Below are 17420 nucleotides of genomic sequence, written 5' to 3'. Positions count from 1 at the left end.
AGTGCACCGGGTAAACCCAGTCGAACGAATGTCAATTGAGTTTTTTTTTTCCCTACCTATGCCGATAGCCTTGAGAGGCTATTTCAGCTTCACCCTAACGTTTGTAGGTGAGCTCACGGGGCTCAAACCGGAGATTTGCTAGACCCTAGCAAGAGCAGTGCTTCGCAGAACCACCGGATCGGAAACGCGACCCACTGAGAAGATCCGGCGAGAAACTCAGTAGGCTGTGTCTATGGGTTAATTCGCTGACCGAGTGACCGGGTCCATTGCGAGGCACATACCGCCTTTTTATAACGGCCGGGGCACCTGGCTTATTTATGAGTCAATCCTGTTGCAAGTGCTGTTTTACGAGTGGAATGACACGGCCGGCGCACCTGGCTTGTGTATGAGTCACTCTTATTGCACGTGCTGTATAACAGAAATATCGTTAACGCCGTCAAGTATTTTAATTAGTTTAAGACTCAAACTTTAAGTCTCAGCAAATTTGTCCAAAAATAAAACTATTTCACTGGCAGTAAAATAATATGTATATAAATATATAGTTAATATATATTTGGAACGAAGTTCCTTACGGCAGGCTTGGAGGGGATAGGGATTTTGCTGCGCGACCGAACTGAGAAAAAATGTGATAGTAAAACCGTAAGAAAAAATCCGTGGAAAAAAGTGCGTGGAATAAAACCGTTAAATGAGACGTGCGCAGGCGCGACAGTCGCATACACAAGCGAGTATAATACCTTTCTCTTTCTCCCTCTTTCTTTTCGTTCTCTCATCCATTCTCTTTCTATTATTATTTCTATTTCTATTTTTCTATATCTATGTAATTTTATGTTGTCAAACAAAAATAAAGAGACATATATTGTTATTTTAATTGATAACTTGAATTACGATGTTTTTTTTTTTAAGTAATTTATTATTTCCTAAAATACTGAATATCCTAAATACTTTCTTGTACTTAAATAAAAACTAATCAGCCAAATTTTTAGAGAAAAATCAAGAAAACCTACATAAAATTGAGCAAGATTTTTTTTGCAATTTGTGTCGATTCCACATTAGCCGAAGGAACTTCGTTCCTACCTGGTGTCCCACGACACCACATATTACTTTTTTAATTAGCAATTATACATTTTTTTTATAGAACGTATAATACTTTACAGGGTAAAAACAATTTCACAGAAGTTGGGCGATTTTAAATATTCATATAATTTCAAGGTAGAGCTTGTCTCCGGTAAAATTTTAAAATTACATATATTTTGTATGATTTTTTTTTTTTTTTTTCTAATGTCACGCTATAAGTATTAGTTTTAAAGAACGTAATGTACACGGAGTCCTGTAAAGAGTAAAGCCCTAAAAGCATCAATCATTTACACCATCATACCTCGAACCACACAAAATACAATATGGAAGAGCCTAAGCAGTAAAATTAGCGCGCAAATTATCATTGAGGCAAATCAAATTACTACATAATTACTTGTAAGTCAGGTCACAGATGAGTCTACAACCGCGATAAAAGTAATTAAAAATTGCTCTTTCGTTATTTAGAACTAATATCTAAAACCATGAACAATAATTTCATTGCGTAGGTATTTAATTTTATAATAGTAAAGGACAAAGAAATTAATGTATTCTTTGTTCATATTTTTCAAAGGCTAAGTTTTGTTTTTTTCTTTTTCATTGTGTTGACGATTGCTTATGGTACTAATAACGAAAGCCATTTGATTGGTTATTATACAGCACCAACAACTCTTTGTCCAATGATGTTTCAAGAATTGAAAAATCCACACCAATGTAAATGTAAATGAAAGAGCACTTTCACAATGAGTCATAGACTTTCAAGTTGACACTCGTTTCCGGAAAGATTTTGATATTGTTTATGGATCTCCGTTTATATTTACTATGGCTAATATTATTAAAATTCAATATTTTAATGTTTCGTTTACTTAAATCATTTAATAATTATTAAATTATTTGCACGTGTTCCTTTAATAAATTCTATTATTTTTTTTCATTAAAAAAGGTTGCATACACTTGTTTAAAAAAATCTCCCGCCATCATTTCAAATTCATTCGACCGGAAATTCGTCTATAGATGCGTTTGTTTCCGAAAAGTGAACGTTTCACGAGTCAACAGCATCGTTTTTTGAGAAGTTCTAAGCGCTGTTTGCGACATTTTTCTTTCATTTATTCGTTATCCAATGTTATAAGTGATGAAATAACACGTTGTTAAGCGATTAATATTGATATTAGTGTTCATAGACGTTAAAAAAGTAATCGACAGATTACGATAAGCTAATATGGGCGACGAAAGCCACCCGAAAACTCTCTACGTCGGTAATTTGGACCCGAGTGTCACAGAAGTTTTCCTATGTACGTTGTTTGGTCAAATAGGCGATGTAAAAGGTTGCAAGATTATACGGGAGCCAGGAAATGACCCGTATGCATTTCTCGAGTTTACGTGTCACACGGCGGCGGCCACAGCGCTGGCCGCCATGAACAAGCGAGTGGTCCTCGACAAGGAAATGAAGGTTAATTGGGCGACGAGTCCTGGTAACCAGCCGAAGACGGACACTAGTAATCATCATCACATATTCGTGGGCGATCTTTCTCCAGAAATCGAAACAAACATACTCCGAGAGGCCTTCGCTCCATTTGGTGAGATATCGAACTGTCGCATAGTACGCGATCCTCAAACGCTCAAATCCAAGGGTTATGCTTTTGTATCATTTGTAAAGAAAGCAGATGCCGAAGCTGCCATCCAGGCAATGAATGGCCAGTGGCTGGGATCAAGATCCATACGTACGAACTGGTCAACGCGCAAACCACCAGCGAAGGGTGTGAATGAAGGCGCGCCCAGTAGTAAGAGAGCAAAACAGCCAACATTTGACGAAGTTTATAATCAAAGCTCACCGACAAACACCACAGTTTACTGTGGCGGTTTCACAAGCAACATTATTACTGAAGAGTTAATGCAGAACACATTCTCACAATTTGGTCAGATACAGGACATCAGAGTTTTCAGAGATAAGGGCTATGCATTCATTAGGTTTACTACAAAGGAAGCTGCTGCACATGCCATAGAAGCTACACACAATACAGAAATAAGCGGTCACACAGTCAAATGTTTCTGGGGGAAAGAGAATGGAGGTGCTGAAAACCAGGTTTGTATGATTTGTGGTAATTAACATTACATAATTCCCGGTCTATAGCTTGCCCTTTCTAGAAATAAGTCTTAAATTGGGATATTACATTAGCTTGAAATGAGAATATGACTTAAAAAATGCTTAAGTGAACTAACAACTTTTAGAATCTGAAACAAATAATTTTCATTACCGACTACATTTGACTAACCCACATAGATAGGGATCTCATGGTCTTTAAAAAGATGATTTTTAGCAGTATTTTGAGTGGATTTCATAAGTATAATAAAATGCAATATATATCTTTCTGGAATTAAATAGATACTTGCTAAATACTAAATACATATTCTCTATCTTGGAAGGTTAGAAATTCATAGAAAAATGTGAGATTTAATTTGCATATGAAACAGCTGGCCTTTGCACCTGTTGTGGTCAAGTTTTTGCAAGACGATTTTAGCATTTTGAACATATTAAATTGTAATAATATGATCAGTTGGCTATTTTCCTTAATTTTTGAGAAATACAACATAAAGTAAAAGCATAAATTTGAAACCTGTTTTTATTAACAGTGTAAATAATAAAAATGTAAAATGTACACATTTTTGCATATAATTTCAAGTATTTTCTATAAATTGGAATTGTCTAATAATAGTTACATGAGAATAGCCAATGAATTGAAATTGTTATCCTGTTGCCTTAGCAACATGATAAAATGTATAGATAAAACTTCTAATGCTATATAGTGGAAATAATTCATAAACAATGTATTTATTAACCCACACCCATCCACCCCTAAACAAAAATAGCAATTAGTTGAAGTTAGGTTGTCAAGACCTTACCATAACTGCGCTAATAAAAATAATTTTATAAAAAAAATACAAGAATAAATGACAATAAACATCAACTGAATCTCTTTATGTATTTCAGTTTGCAGAAATAATGCACAAATGAAATTCAGGTCAATGCTATTTGTAAATTACAGACTAAATTCTTAGCAAGATGGTTTTTTGCTGTACATTAATGATAAATTTAAAAAACAATTAATGATAAACATACATTTGCTTACTTCAGTCATTGGACTTTCCTTTTTGTTAGTTGTTTGATTAAGGCAATTATTATAGTATGATATTATTACCAGCGTTACAACCACATTTCCTTTTTCTTAGTATAAATGGACAGGATGCTGATACATACTTACGTGGACTATGGATAAAAACAAATTAGGAACAAACAAATTATTAAATAATAAAATTTAATTAATAAAAACAAATTTTTGCTATCTATTCTCAAACAATTTTATTATGCTGACATTCTATTTTAGACGATGCATCAATTAGTTTAAATTTTAATCATGAAAACGAAATTCTATCTTATTATTTTATATTTAGGAATTAAACAATTCTATTACAAAGTCTAAGTACAATACTAAACTCGCAAAGGTGCCAATGTAGATAAATATAAAGATAATTACTGAAAATGATGCAACACTGGTATGACTTTTTAGTTTTTCCAAACGGCTTGAACTTAAAATGTCACATGAGATATAATGGCAAAAGTTAAGGTAGTGTTTAGCTGCTATTTGAATAAAACACAAGATTAGGTAGATTCTTGAAACATGAATTAAACTCATTACACTTAAACGAAAAATTAAATTGTCAATCGAAAGTTTGAATATTTAAACTAGTCTATTTAGATTATTTATTAATATTCGGAATTTTGGTCCAAAGTATTATTTCATATGCAAATTTAGTACTGAATTTAACACAAAAAATTAACAATTTTCAAGTTTAGACTGAACAGATAAATTTTATCAGATTAGTTATTTGAAATTGATAAAAAAAATTGTTGCAAGTTATATTAAATAGTGAAAGAAATTATCAGCAGAATATCACTTTCAAAAGAAATAAATAAAGTTATATAACAAAAATTTTAAGATTACAATAGAATACATTACAATACAATAATAGTTTGTTTAGATTATTAATATAATAAAAATATATCCTGAAAATATTGAATGGTACATAATTGATAACAGTTTTTTGATTATGTAGTAACTCTGTCCATTTGTAGTAACTTTGGCCCACAGGTTCGACACACGGCAGACTCGAACAGCACGGTCCCAGATCAGGTTATCTATTTGTGTTTACGTTTTGTATGTCAGTGGAATTTCCATCCAGAATTGTATTCATTATTAGTTCTTTTTTATTCCCCTAAGGGAGGAAGGGCTTTTGAGTCGTAATTTTATACAAGGGTTCTTGGAGTAGAATAAAAAATTTAAAGTACTTTTAATATGTAATGTTATCTACTTTATTCAGTCAATTTTAGATAATGTAGTCTAAATATATATATTTTAGAGGGACCCTTATATAAATAAGAAGTAGTGCATGATCCATTGTTAATTGTATAATATTTTTTGAGGGATTCCAAAGTCGTTTCGTCCCAGAAACATGTATTTTAGTGTATTTGTGTATTTATTAGAATTTTAATACTATCTCAAATGAGCTTTAGTAATTGTCATTGTTGTTTTTCAGAGCGGGAACAACTCGTCGGCGGCGCCTCCAGCGATGGGCGGCCAGTCCCAATATCCTTACCCGTATCAGCAAGGAATGGGCTATTGGTATGCTCAGGTAAATAAACCACATGTGTGTGCTCAGACTAAACAATATTAAGGTAATAAGTAAAGGTAGTAGACGCTGCAATCAAAGTGGCAAGTACTAAGTATAAGTTCTACTAGACATTTGTTTAAATATTGTTTCTGTCTAAAGATACACCATGCCTTCTGTTGCTGCTATACACAGTACATTGCGTTTTTGTGAAGTATAAATATGTATGTATACTGGTATTATTATAATAGTGTTTGTTCGTTTGTCCATTCATCACCTCAAAAAGAAGCAATGGATTGACAGAATTTTTCTAAAGTTAGTTTTTGGTCGGGATTGTCACATAGGACAGATTATGTAGTAGATAAATTAATTGACCTTGACCACACAGACGAAGCTGCAGGCAATAGTTAATTAGTTATTTACTGCCTTTGGGAATTCTTTCCACAGTATTTGCTTAAAAATTGTCAAACTCATGTAGAGTTTTGTTTTGAAATTCAAATTTGATGTTGCTATGTGATTAATAACGTTATCAAGTGTTGGACGTTATCGCTGATTAGTAAAGTGAGACCATAATTGTTTTTATCCCGTCTAATGATGTTAAATTGTTTGTTGAGGTCAACAAATAAGGAAAGATTTCTTTATAATTATGTGGGCATTGTGGTTTCATGTATGTTTGTAGAAATCTAGGCTGTTACAAAGTGATGTCGATACAGCAGTGTATAAATGTTTCCTAACCCTTTTAGTGCTGAGTTAATTTTCATACATATTTTGCAGATTTTCGATAGAAAAAAAAAGTACCTTATAAAAAACTAAAGCTAAATTCACAGCAAAATAATTAAAATGATTATTTATAAACGTTAATAACTTATTTAAAACGTTATACGCGCGTGCGCTAAGATACATCCGTTCAAGTCAATATCTCATCCATATAATCAAACTGCGCATATAGTCGGTATTTCGACGCTCCGCATTTTATACGCATTAATAGATAATAGTCGATCTATCGACTATTCGCGCTCAAAGAGTTAGTACAGAGGGCGATGTTTTTAAAAACTTCATTGAAATTCACTTTAATCGTATATTTCTTTTATCAGCTTAGGCTGTGTCCATTGCGTGTCTGTCAGGTCGATGTACATATTTTTTTGTAATGATAGAAGGATTACTGAGGGCCCGGAGGCCTTTCCAGTTTCACTAGGACAGGTGGGGGATGTACATAATAATAGGTGTGTCTGTAGCCTGAGTTCTGAGTTGTTTTTATTTCAAAGTAAATCCCTACTAAGCCAAAGTCGGCCCCTTACAGTCGAGGTAATAAAAATGTGCGTAATCATTGTTGGCAAATTGTTTTTTTGATCCCGCATCATGGGTTCATTTTTGAGGGACAAGTTGCGTCCTTTCTTCTTTTAGTCGTTGAGGTCTTTGCATCGCGGCCAATTGCTAGTGCTGACGAGCGCACTGCTGCTTGCTCACCGAATGATATCACGTCATATATCAGCATTCGACTCTGTTATAACAACACATTTGATGCTAAAGTTTAAAATCAAAAAAATAAGAAAACCGGTTATATTTTATTTGTTTCGTACCATGACTATCAGCAATAAAACGACAGGTGCACAAGGAAAAACACTGTAACTCAGTTTTAGCTCAATATCCTTTGCAAGATTAATTCCATGAATGTGTCGAAATATAACTATAATAAAGACTGGGTTTTTTTTAAACAAATTCTCCACGTATCTCAGGATTTTTAGTTAATTATATTGTATTGATTGGCTTAATTTTACTATTTTTTTTAAATAATATTTGGATTGATGATGGGGATATTGATGGGTGAATGAGCTAACGGCCCATCTGATGATAACCGCGTCGACCACTGTGAGAAGAGATCGCGACTAGGTTCTGTAAAGTCTCTCCAAACCTTCAATTCGGAACGGTAGGATTCTGTTACCTACCCGCGCGGGCTTACAATTATCACCAGTAAAACTAAGTAAGTAAATTAATCGTATTTTTTTTTGTAAATCTTAAAAAGCTTTATCTATACAGTACTTGCTGACATCTAGGAAAGTACTTGCATAATATAATAAGTATTAATAAAAACATTAACCAAGGATATGAGAGCGCACGTTATAATAAATTTTAATTCAGAAACTGAATTGAATTTAAATCGATTCATTGTATGCTCGAGTGAAAATAAGCATTTTTCTTAATCGTAATATACGATTTTATAGTTTTAAAATTGGTTTTTAATTTGAAAAAAAAAAAAAAAAAAACAATTTCAATGCATCAAAAACAACGCGTCAGCTCAATCTGATTTAATGTACTACATCGAACAATATTCATGCAACGTTAAATGTAACTAATGAATTTGTGGATTTAATTAGCTTAAACAGGAAATCTCTCGTTAGATTGATACAATGTTAGGCAGCGAATTGACTCTGCCTCTAGCATTGGAGACGTCCATGAGCGACGGTAACCACTTACCATCAGGTGGGCCGTATGCTCGTCTGCTTACAAAGGCAATAAAAAAATCATGTACGTTTTGTAGGTAACCGGGAATTTTCGAAATTGAAAGTACATGATATTTTTTTTTAATGACCTCTTGTGCTTGAAATAATTAAGGCGCGAAAAGAATTGTCTCTATACTGTATTCCAATTACGAAGTCTCTTTTGACACTTCATAGAACATAACTCTTCATGTTTCGAATAATTTGAAATAATAATCATTTTTTGTTCATGGTCGTAAACATCATTTAAAAAACACACAATCAATCTGTTTGTGTGAATTATATACAATTAATTCACACAAACACACAAGAACATAATAATCACATCTGTCTCATGGGACTTCGTAATGGGAATAGAGTATAGTGAAATTGATTCTAAAAATGCTGTTTCGACTGAAATAATTGATCCCTAAAATAACATAACTGGGAATTGCGATAGGAAAAGCTTCACTAGCGTCAATATAAATTATGACAGTCAATTCGAGCACCGAAGAGGAATTGTTTTACGGCGCTGATATATATAAAACGTTGTATGTCCCTACTGTTTGATGTTAATACGTGCAAATTTGGGGCCATTGACCACAAGTGAACACGCGTTAAATGCTATTTTCCATAGCTAGAAAAGTCAAGTGTTGTTCAAATTTACCTTTGCTACTTTCGATGTTTGATCATCCTGTCTTTCTAATAATAATACTTTTTGGCGACATTTGATCTTCTTCCGGAGTACTACATTATCCATTTTCCTTTTACTGTTTTTTTTTAACACTGGCCCTAGCAAGAGCAGTGCTTTGCAGAATCTGCCACCGGATCGGAATCGCGACCCACTGAGAAGATCCGGCGAGAAACTCAGTGGGCTGTGTCTGTGGGTTAATTTACTAGCCGAGACCTTCGTCGCATGCGATGGTTTAGGCAGGGACGGTGACTGGGCCCTTTACTGTATTTCAAGTTGACTACGCAATGTATAATAAACAAAAATCAAATGTTGCTGAATCTGTGAGATGGAGACTTTGGTTGGACAGTTGTCCTCGCCTCACACTGAGGCCACACGAATTATTAATCTTATACCTTTAAACGAGCAATTCTTGCATATTAATATATATATATAATCTGAATCTCGGAAACGGCTCCAACGATTTTCATAAAATTTAGTATACAGGGGATGTCGGGGGCGATAAATCGATCTAGCTATGATTTATTTTCAAAAAATGTTATATTCGTGTTTTCAATAATCAACTTTTCCCGACATCTATTGGCGAATAGTAATACTATTTTTCTTAATTGAGGGCAACTAACTTTAAAGACACAAAAAGATGGCGTTATCAAAAAAAAAAAACATCATCTGGTATAAATTATGTTCTGTCTCATTAAACCACATATATAGAAGCAAGATTGTATTCATTCCGATTATTACATAAAGAATAATTCTTATATTTAACTGACACGTAAAAGAAACGACACAAAAGAGATGAAATATGGTCGTGTCGTACGCTAGGCGCTTGGAACGAACGTCGATTTGCATATTGCCAGATCCGTGCTCGTAAAATTGGAATTTTAATTTTCCTTCCATTGTATAACGACTGACTGTGAAGAAAGTTTCCTGATTACGTTAGTCGAAGTGACAAAGAAATGTTTCACTTTTGTTTTAAATTGACATAGTTAGTGGCATGCCGGTGACGAAACTGTGTCACTAAGGAATATACAACCAGGTACCTACTCCGTGTGGTTGGTTATTACCTCGCATATCAAAATCACTAAGTGATGATAATTACAGTTGTAACCATACTGAGATACCTTAGAACTTATATCTTAAGGTGGGTGGCGCATTTACGTTGTAGATGTCTATGGGCTCCGCTAACCACTTAACACCAGGTGGTCTGTGAGCACGTTCACCCATATAAGCAATAAAAAAGTAGTATATATTTCTTTCATGAAAAAGTTGGGATATGTGTTTCGACCCAGTCATCTGAATCAAGGAGGCTTTTCGTCAGAGTTCCAAAAATATGTAAAGGTTTTGGTAGTCCTCTATTATTTAAACAGACTTCACATACATGCAATTTTTTATTAATACATATACAGAATTAATCTTTATCACAAATATTTACCAAAATTAATTTATTTGTCTAATTTCAACTAAACTTTTTGATTGAACGTCGTAATTCAACGTTTTGATGTCTTTTTCTTTTAAATTTGAATGCTAGTATCCTGTGCTTAAAACAAAAATCAGCCTAGATTATACAACTAAAATTATTTGTAGCCATTGTAACAATTATGCTTGCAAATAATCAACACTTGTACAATTTATATAGATGATTCTTTTTTTTTTCACGTAAACATTGTCGTCTCACAGTCGAGGCGAACAAAGTAATATTGTTTCCCATATAATTTCCAGGGTTACCCTGCGTTACAGGGCTACATGGCTCCCGGGTACTACCAGCAGTACGCGGCCGCGTACAGCAACCCTCAGGCCGCCGCGGCAGGTAAATATTCTTATCTATACTAATATATAAATCTACAGTGGTTTTTACGGATGTTCCGTTATAACTACTGAACCAGGCATCCGATTGACTTGAAACTTGGTATCCGTGTAGAAAATACGTGTACTTAATGGATAGGCTAATATTTATATTAGTGTTGGACTCCCTACACCAGTTGCGGGGGCGTTGATGATGACAATCTTTGTGGGGGTGAGAAATAATAATTTAATTTTAAATGCCCAACGAAGCGGACAGGTACAGCTAGTATTCTTATAAACTAATATAATTCACACATAAAGAGCTATAATGTCACTTATGCGATTCTTGTTAAACCTAAACTGAGTTTGAAGACTACCCTAAGGCTATCCTTTAGGATAAGACGTCCGGTGCATTCGTGTTGAGCGATGCACCGGTGTTCGAATCCCGCAGGCCAGTACCAGCTTTTCTAATGAAATACGTACTAGAAATTTTGACGGTTGACTTCCACGGTGAAGGAATAACATCGTGTAGTAAAAATCAAACCCGCAAAATTACAATTTGCGTAATTACTGGTCGTAGGACCTTTTCTGAGTCCGTGCGGGTAGGTACCATCGCCTTGCCCATTTCTGCCGTGAAGCAGTAATGCGTTTCGGTTTCAAGGGTGGGGCAGCCGTTGTAACTATACTGAGACCTCAGAGATTATATCTAAAGGTGGGTGGGTGACAAAATCTCAAACTGGGCCACCGGCTGTACAGTATAACTGATAGGTTGCTGGTATTCCTGAGGCGGAGTAACATTTGTCTATCTGGAAAACAATCTTATGAATCCGGGGTTTCCCAATGGTGGGCACAACGACAAGTGAAAATAAATCTGACGACACAGCAAACCGTTTCTTTCGCGGACATAATTTGGGAATAATTTGGAAACAACTGTCCCATTTTATATGAGCCAGGTTAACGTATACTTCCACATCCGAATGTTCTGTATATTTCTATTATAAATGAAATTTTGTCTTTATTGAGTTCCGTTTTCGTGTTGAGTCCGTTCGAATCATTATTACTGTTTCGTCTATTTCCGCTGTGAAACATGTGCTATTCTAGTTTGAGCCTTATTTCAATTTTATTAAAATCGATGTAATGCTTACTGGACAGAATATGGAGCATGGACTTGTAACATTAACATGCTTCGGAGGTTTGGTACCGGACAGATAAATTATAGTTGCATATAATATATAATATTCGTATACACACGAGTAAGCATTGTAATTTATTAATATGCACAAGGAATAAACGTGATAATGTTATTGTTCCAGCGGGGTACCGCATGGGAATGGGCGGTAATGGCGGCGGCGGCGCCGGGTGGGGCGGCCCCTCGCAACCTCTCATGTACGCGTCGGCCGCCATGCCCTCCGCGCAGTACCCCTCCCAGTAGCAAGGCCGCACTCCCCCGCCCCCCGCACCACCGCCCCTCGTCGCCCCGCACACCGAGCCACCCCTCTGTCGGTCACAGAGGGACAGACTATGACGACGCGCGGCGCCGCCGTGACGTCACACCGAACGTTATGAGAACATACAGCAATACCTCTAAGACTGTCTTACTAATGTATCTAATGTATAATGAAAGATGATATTTTCTATAAAGCTAGTCAGTTAATTTCTTCTATCTGAACTGATATTGCAGTGGAATTTGTATTCGATGACGTCAGCGAGCCAGTCTGTTTCGCAATGGGACTGTAAACGAATATCCGTGAGTTAGACACCGCTAGAAGTCGATTTGTGAAACGCAGTCTCTGCGAGCGACGCCGCGCCTCCGCGAGAGGGCGCCGGCTGCGGCGGCGAGACCTTCATAGATAGGACATAACGAAATAAATTATAATTTTTTAAAGAGGTTATTATGAGGGGATCTGTCGCGTGTGTGGACTCCTGTACATAAGGTTGATATTTATTGCGGCCGGCGGACGCGCCGCATCCCTGGACTCTGCTCACCAGACCGATACGCATATTTATATTAAGTTCACCGTAAGTTGTTTTGTTTGACCTGAATTGTTATGATTTATTGTAATGGCAAACTGATATGTCAATAAAGAAGTGGGTCTGGGAATGGATGTTTGATTTGTCGTATAGACTATAATAATAATAATTATAATATGAAACTGTATTATGTTTTGGGTCCAAATTTTATAGATAAAGAGCGATCCGGGTCCTTGTGATTTAAATCCACGTAGATAGTGGCGATCGAATGGAGAAAAATTGTAAATTCTTTTATTCTAAAAGGTCATTTTGTAAAAGGAGAAATAAATAATTTAAGTTACATATTTTTGGTTGTTGTTTGTATTATTGATAAAATTTTGATCCCTCAAAAACATAATCCCGAAGACGATCGTCTGAAAACAATCGGTTTTTGCATTTCAAGTGCCCATTGAGATCTCTTGTTATTTGTAAATTATATACCGACTCAGTTGAATTAGAAATTGCTGAGCATAGATAATACGCATTATTGCTGAGACTTGTGTTTCAAGAGAGACGGCATTCATATTCACATATGTGGTCCCTGGGCTCAAGTAGGCAATTAGTTGGATGCTCGTTTTATAGGTTGCAGTGATCGTGGCTCTAGGAAGCTACTCAATGTACATCTCTTCTGTTAGAACTACCATGATCTAAATCCTATTAGGTAAACCGAATTATTCATCTGGCATGGCCTTAACTTTTGGAAGCGACTCATCTTTAAGGCGTTTGGTCTTCGGTGTAAATCAGTTTGGTCATCGCTTTTGTGTAAACAGATGCTTTGTTATCATCGATGGGCGGACAAGCTCAGTCAACCTGGTGTTAAGAGGTTACCGGAGCCCATAGACATCTATAACGTTAACCTCGCCACCCGTCTTGAATCCTGTTTTACAGTACAACAGCTGGTCCATTCTTGAAACACATTTACTGCTCTTACGGCTCACGGCATAAATAGACGGAACCTACCCGAGCGGGCCTACAAGACTCCCATCAGTGAACTCCAGTCTTATCAACATATAAATTACTTATCTTCTCACTGATAGTAGTGTAAGAGCGGCTGTGATTTACTTTCGGGTGCAACTTCGCTTTTAAACGCTGTTAAGAAATACCAAAAGATGTTACGTTTGGTAATTACGTACCTAATGTGCGTTATTGCTGCGTCATTCCGCCGCTTACGATGAAAGGTTGGAATGAACAAAGTGAATCAAACATGAAAGTCAACACCTACTACAGACCACCTACTCACATGTTAGAATTCAAAATATTTGGAATTCGTGGAGTACTCGTAAACTGAAAAATCTTTTAGATTCTGAATTGCATCAACAAGCTGTAGGTATAAAGATGTTTTGTTAAAAGTTGATTTATTTTAAGTAGGAATGCATTACCTTTAGGTATATTTAATTAATTATCACCTTCACCCACTTGCTGACATTAAAACACGTCTTTTCATAATTTGAATTTAAAGCGGGAGCTTTTCAACTGTGACGTGAAAATTGCAATGACAGTGATCTAAAAATAAGAGGGACGCGAAGGCGCGGCATCGCGGCGCTCGCTTGGGCTTCAGTCGAGCAGCAGCCGTCGCGAGTGAAACCCGAACGATAACACGAGCATTAACCATGGTATACGAGAGTGACTTCTACACGACGCGTCGGCCCTACAGGTCCACATACAGCGTGACGGTAAGTAGGCGCCGCCGCCCTCTAACCCACCGAGCGTGCCTTGTACCTCGCTCCACTATACCCCGGGAGCCGGACGCCCCTCGCACCAACTCGACCCTCGTCATGATCCTACGACGACAAGTCGCCCCAGTCACATAGGCGTACTCTTTTCAGTTTTGTTCATTCGTGTCCGTCAACGGGACAGCTAATTGTCGTCTTCCCAAGTTAATACTTGCCTCCGTTTTAGAGTTCGCTTGTAAACACGATTGCTTACGTTAAGAGAGCCAGTCTGACCTCGACTATTTCGTCCTAGTCCGCTATGGACGTTCTTGCGTGTCGCAAGTGGGTCGTTCCGTGTCGAGGCGCAGAGTCGGAAAGCTGAGCCACCTAGCGCGCCAAATATAGCCACGGCTGGAGTCGCGCTCGGCCGACTAACGGGGAATTCTCCGCTTGCAGCGGTCGACGCTCGGGGACTGGGAGAAGGTGCCGTTCGTGCCGCGGCCGAGTCTCGTGCCCGACCCGGTGACGGCCTTCGGGCGGCGCACCAAGCCGGGCACGCGCGCCTCCGTGTTGGACCCCGTCACCAAACAAAACATCCCGCCGAAACCGGAGTCGAAGTTGGCGCCTCTCGCGCCTTACGTATCTCCGCGCGAACAAACGCGCGCGCGTGTGCTTTCTACCGTTGGACAGCGGGAGCGCATGTTCGAGGCGGACCCTCTGGGCACGCCGCGCGACCACATGGACGTGCTGCTCGCCCAGGCGCACGGTCGCCCGCTGCACGCGGCGCATCGTCACGTTTACTACAGTAACTACGCCACGTACTGAGAGGACTGCGCGGTGGCAGAGTCGTTCGTTGTCGTGTGTCGCTTTCGCTCGCTAGAGTAGGTAATTGGTCGGGTCGGTGCGAGGGCGGGCGGCGTTCGGATGGCGATTAAGGACGCGGTTGTTGCAGACGCCGCGGCACTACGTGGTGGTGGACCGCGACCCGATCGCGCCACGTCGTGCCGAGGAGCAGTACTCGTACTCGTACTCGAGCACGAGCCAGCGCTCGGCGGGCAGCGGCCTGCCTCAGCGCAGCTCGTACAGCAACACGGTGGAGCGCCGCACCGGCAGCGGCCCCGGGGGCTACTCCTACACCAGCGAACGCTCCAGCAACCTCGGCGGTCCCGGAGGCTACTCCTACTCGTCCACCAGCAGCGGCCGCCTGCCCTACGGCACCACTTACCGTCACTACTCTTATCGCGTTTAGCGTCCCGGCTCCCGACCAGCCCCTAGCCTGTCCTAACTCCTAACCCCGTCCCGGCACCCTCTCTTGTAACCACATAATCAGTATTCGCTGTAACGCAATGTGATCGCTCTACTTTAATAGACAAGTGGACGTGGATCTAGCTTTCTATGTAATTTATTATAGTTAAAATTATTATTTATGTGATTTAGACTGAAATTTAATAAAGCTTGCGACTTTCTAATATTCCTTTTTTCTTTGTGTTTCTGTTCCTGACTTCTGACAGATCGATGATGAGCGCGATCTTTGTCACTAACAAATGTTTCCTAAATTTTGTTGGCTACACTTTTACGATTAAAAAACATACAAAGATAAACTCTATAACTGTTCAACGAAATTACAAACTCGGAACATATCAAGAATTTCCTCATTTACGTATGCCAACACGAAGTTAGCAAATTAAAATTATACAACAATTATGTAGCTTTAGACATTTATTTTATTACAAATTCAACAAATGGTTACCTAGTAAAATAAAATAAAATATGTTGACAACTATTTAGATACACAAAAATCGGATAAAAGAATAGTGAGAGGAAAATTAAACACGCCCTATAGGTATTTTTTTTTTTAATTTATTGAAAGCATTGGCAAAACGGCCATCAGCTTAATTTTACTTAATTTTAGCATATACTTAATTTTAGCATAATTTTACAAAAAAATTGAACATGAACTAGAACTTATGCGCTATAGGTATATATAGAGCACAGATCATATAATAAACAAACGAAGGTGTTTACACATCAAAAAATTGTACCAACGGGAATATTTCGCAGCAGCCTCTGTCTTCAGTGTACTACCTATCGTCTCTGCTCCCGTACTATCATATCCCGTACATCGATTACGTGCCGAGGCTCTCGCAGGTGAGTATCGAAAACGATTGTAAATTCATCAGCAGATGTACATAAAAATTCATTTACATAGCTGTAGAAATCTGCTGTATCGAGCACCGCTGGATAAGCTAAGCACAAAGAGCACTGCTTTCAGCACGACCTCACATGACTCAGCATGACTCATTTTGCTCCTGAAAAGTAAGATATTGTAAATGGTCCCTTGATCTCTACCATAATAATATAATCTGGCAAAAAAGCGTTGACTTACTCTTTTGATTATTAGTGTGAATAGTAACATCATCGGTGTGTAGATAAACCTAAATAGGAAGGCCATAATTATATATTTAATAGATGTAGATTATGTATAAAGATTACTTTACAATTAGTTAGTGAAGTTGTCGTGGTTTCGGTTGAAATGCACACTTACGTATGACTTGCACGGTGAAGAAATAACATCGTGCTATAAAAATCGAACCCGACAACATCATAATTTGCGTAATTACTGGTGGTAGGGCATCTACTACTTACAGGCATTGTACTGTAGAAACTGAGATTTAGAGCTCATGTGTTTCAAGGTGGGTGGTAGCATTTACGTTGTTGATGTCTATGGGCTCCGCTAGCAGTCACCGGGTGGGCCGTAAGCTTGTCTATTGCCCTAAGCAATAAAAAAGTTAGATTCTATTACGAAGAATACTTAAAAGTTTCTTTATTTAGTATATTTTTTATTAATAGGAAACCAATATTCGACCATCGATTTTCATGCGAAAATTATCTATTAGGTACTATGTTACTGAGTCTGACTATGGTCGAAATCGGTATCTTTGTAAAAATATTTAGTATTCGTGTGGTGTATACGGTAGGTACTTGTTGTTGTCTTGTACATAATGTGTTTCCGATACCCGAAAATATCTCGAGGCCGCATAACGTGGAAATAATAAAATTTTAACTTAATTT

General features: G+C 37.7%; 2 protein-coding genes across 6 annotated transcripts; both read left to right on the top strand.

Annotated features, from left to right (window-relative positions):
* The first annotated feature begins 1870 nt into the window (after window positions 1–1870).
* Window positions 1871–12787, top strand: Rox8 (TIA1 cytotoxic granule associated RNA binding protein Rox8). 4 transcript variants are annotated; one of them, XM_089738299.1, is made up of 5 exons: window positions 1891–3154; window positions 5220–5261; window positions 5665–5760; window positions 10642–10711; window positions 12000–12787. In XM_089738299.1, exons 1-5 carry the CDS (start codon window positions 2291–2293, stop codon window positions 12116–12118), a joined length of 1191 nt encoding a protein of 396 aa, XP_089594425.1. In that variant the 5' UTR covers window positions 1891–2290; the 3' UTR covers window positions 12119–12787. The 4 variants fall into 4 exon arrangements, with proteins under 4 accessions (XP_089594427.1, XP_089594426.1, XP_089594425.1 ...); XM_028175513.2 differs by having other exon boundaries at window positions 1938–3154; window positions 10624–10711; XM_089738301.1 differs by lacking the exon at window positions 5220–5261 and having other exon boundaries at window positions 1871–3154.
* Window positions 12788–14208: 1421 nt separating this feature from the next.
* fau (protein anoxia up-regulated protein fau) lies at window positions 14209–15819 on the top strand. Of its 2 annotated transcripts, XR_016325364.1 has the most exons (3): window positions 14212–14369; window positions 14805–15233; window positions 15301–15440. XR_016325364.1 is itself a non-coding variant. In XM_089738321.1 (2 exons), exons 1-2 carry the CDS (start codon window positions 14307–14309, stop codon window positions 15595–15597), a joined length of 360 nt encoding a protein of 119 aa, XP_089594447.1. In that variant the 5' UTR covers window positions 14209–14306; the 3' UTR covers window positions 15598–15819. The 2 variants fall into 2 exon arrangements, 1 of the variants encoding a protein (XP_089594447.1); XM_089738321.1 differs by lacking the exon at window positions 14805–15233 and having other exon boundaries at window positions 14209–14369; window positions 15301–15819.
* Window positions 15820–17420: the final 1601 nt, after the last annotated feature.

This window comes from Bombyx mandarina, chromosome 25, assembly GCF_030267445.1.
Source record: "Bombyx mandarina strain Sakado chromosome 25, ASM3026744v2".
Taxonomy (NCBI): domain Eukaryota; kingdom Metazoa; phylum Arthropoda; class Insecta; order Lepidoptera; family Bombycidae; genus Bombyx; species Bombyx mandarina.
The sequence above is the reverse complement of the archived record's forward strand: the minus strand, read 5'-3'. Positions and strand labels throughout refer to the sequence as shown.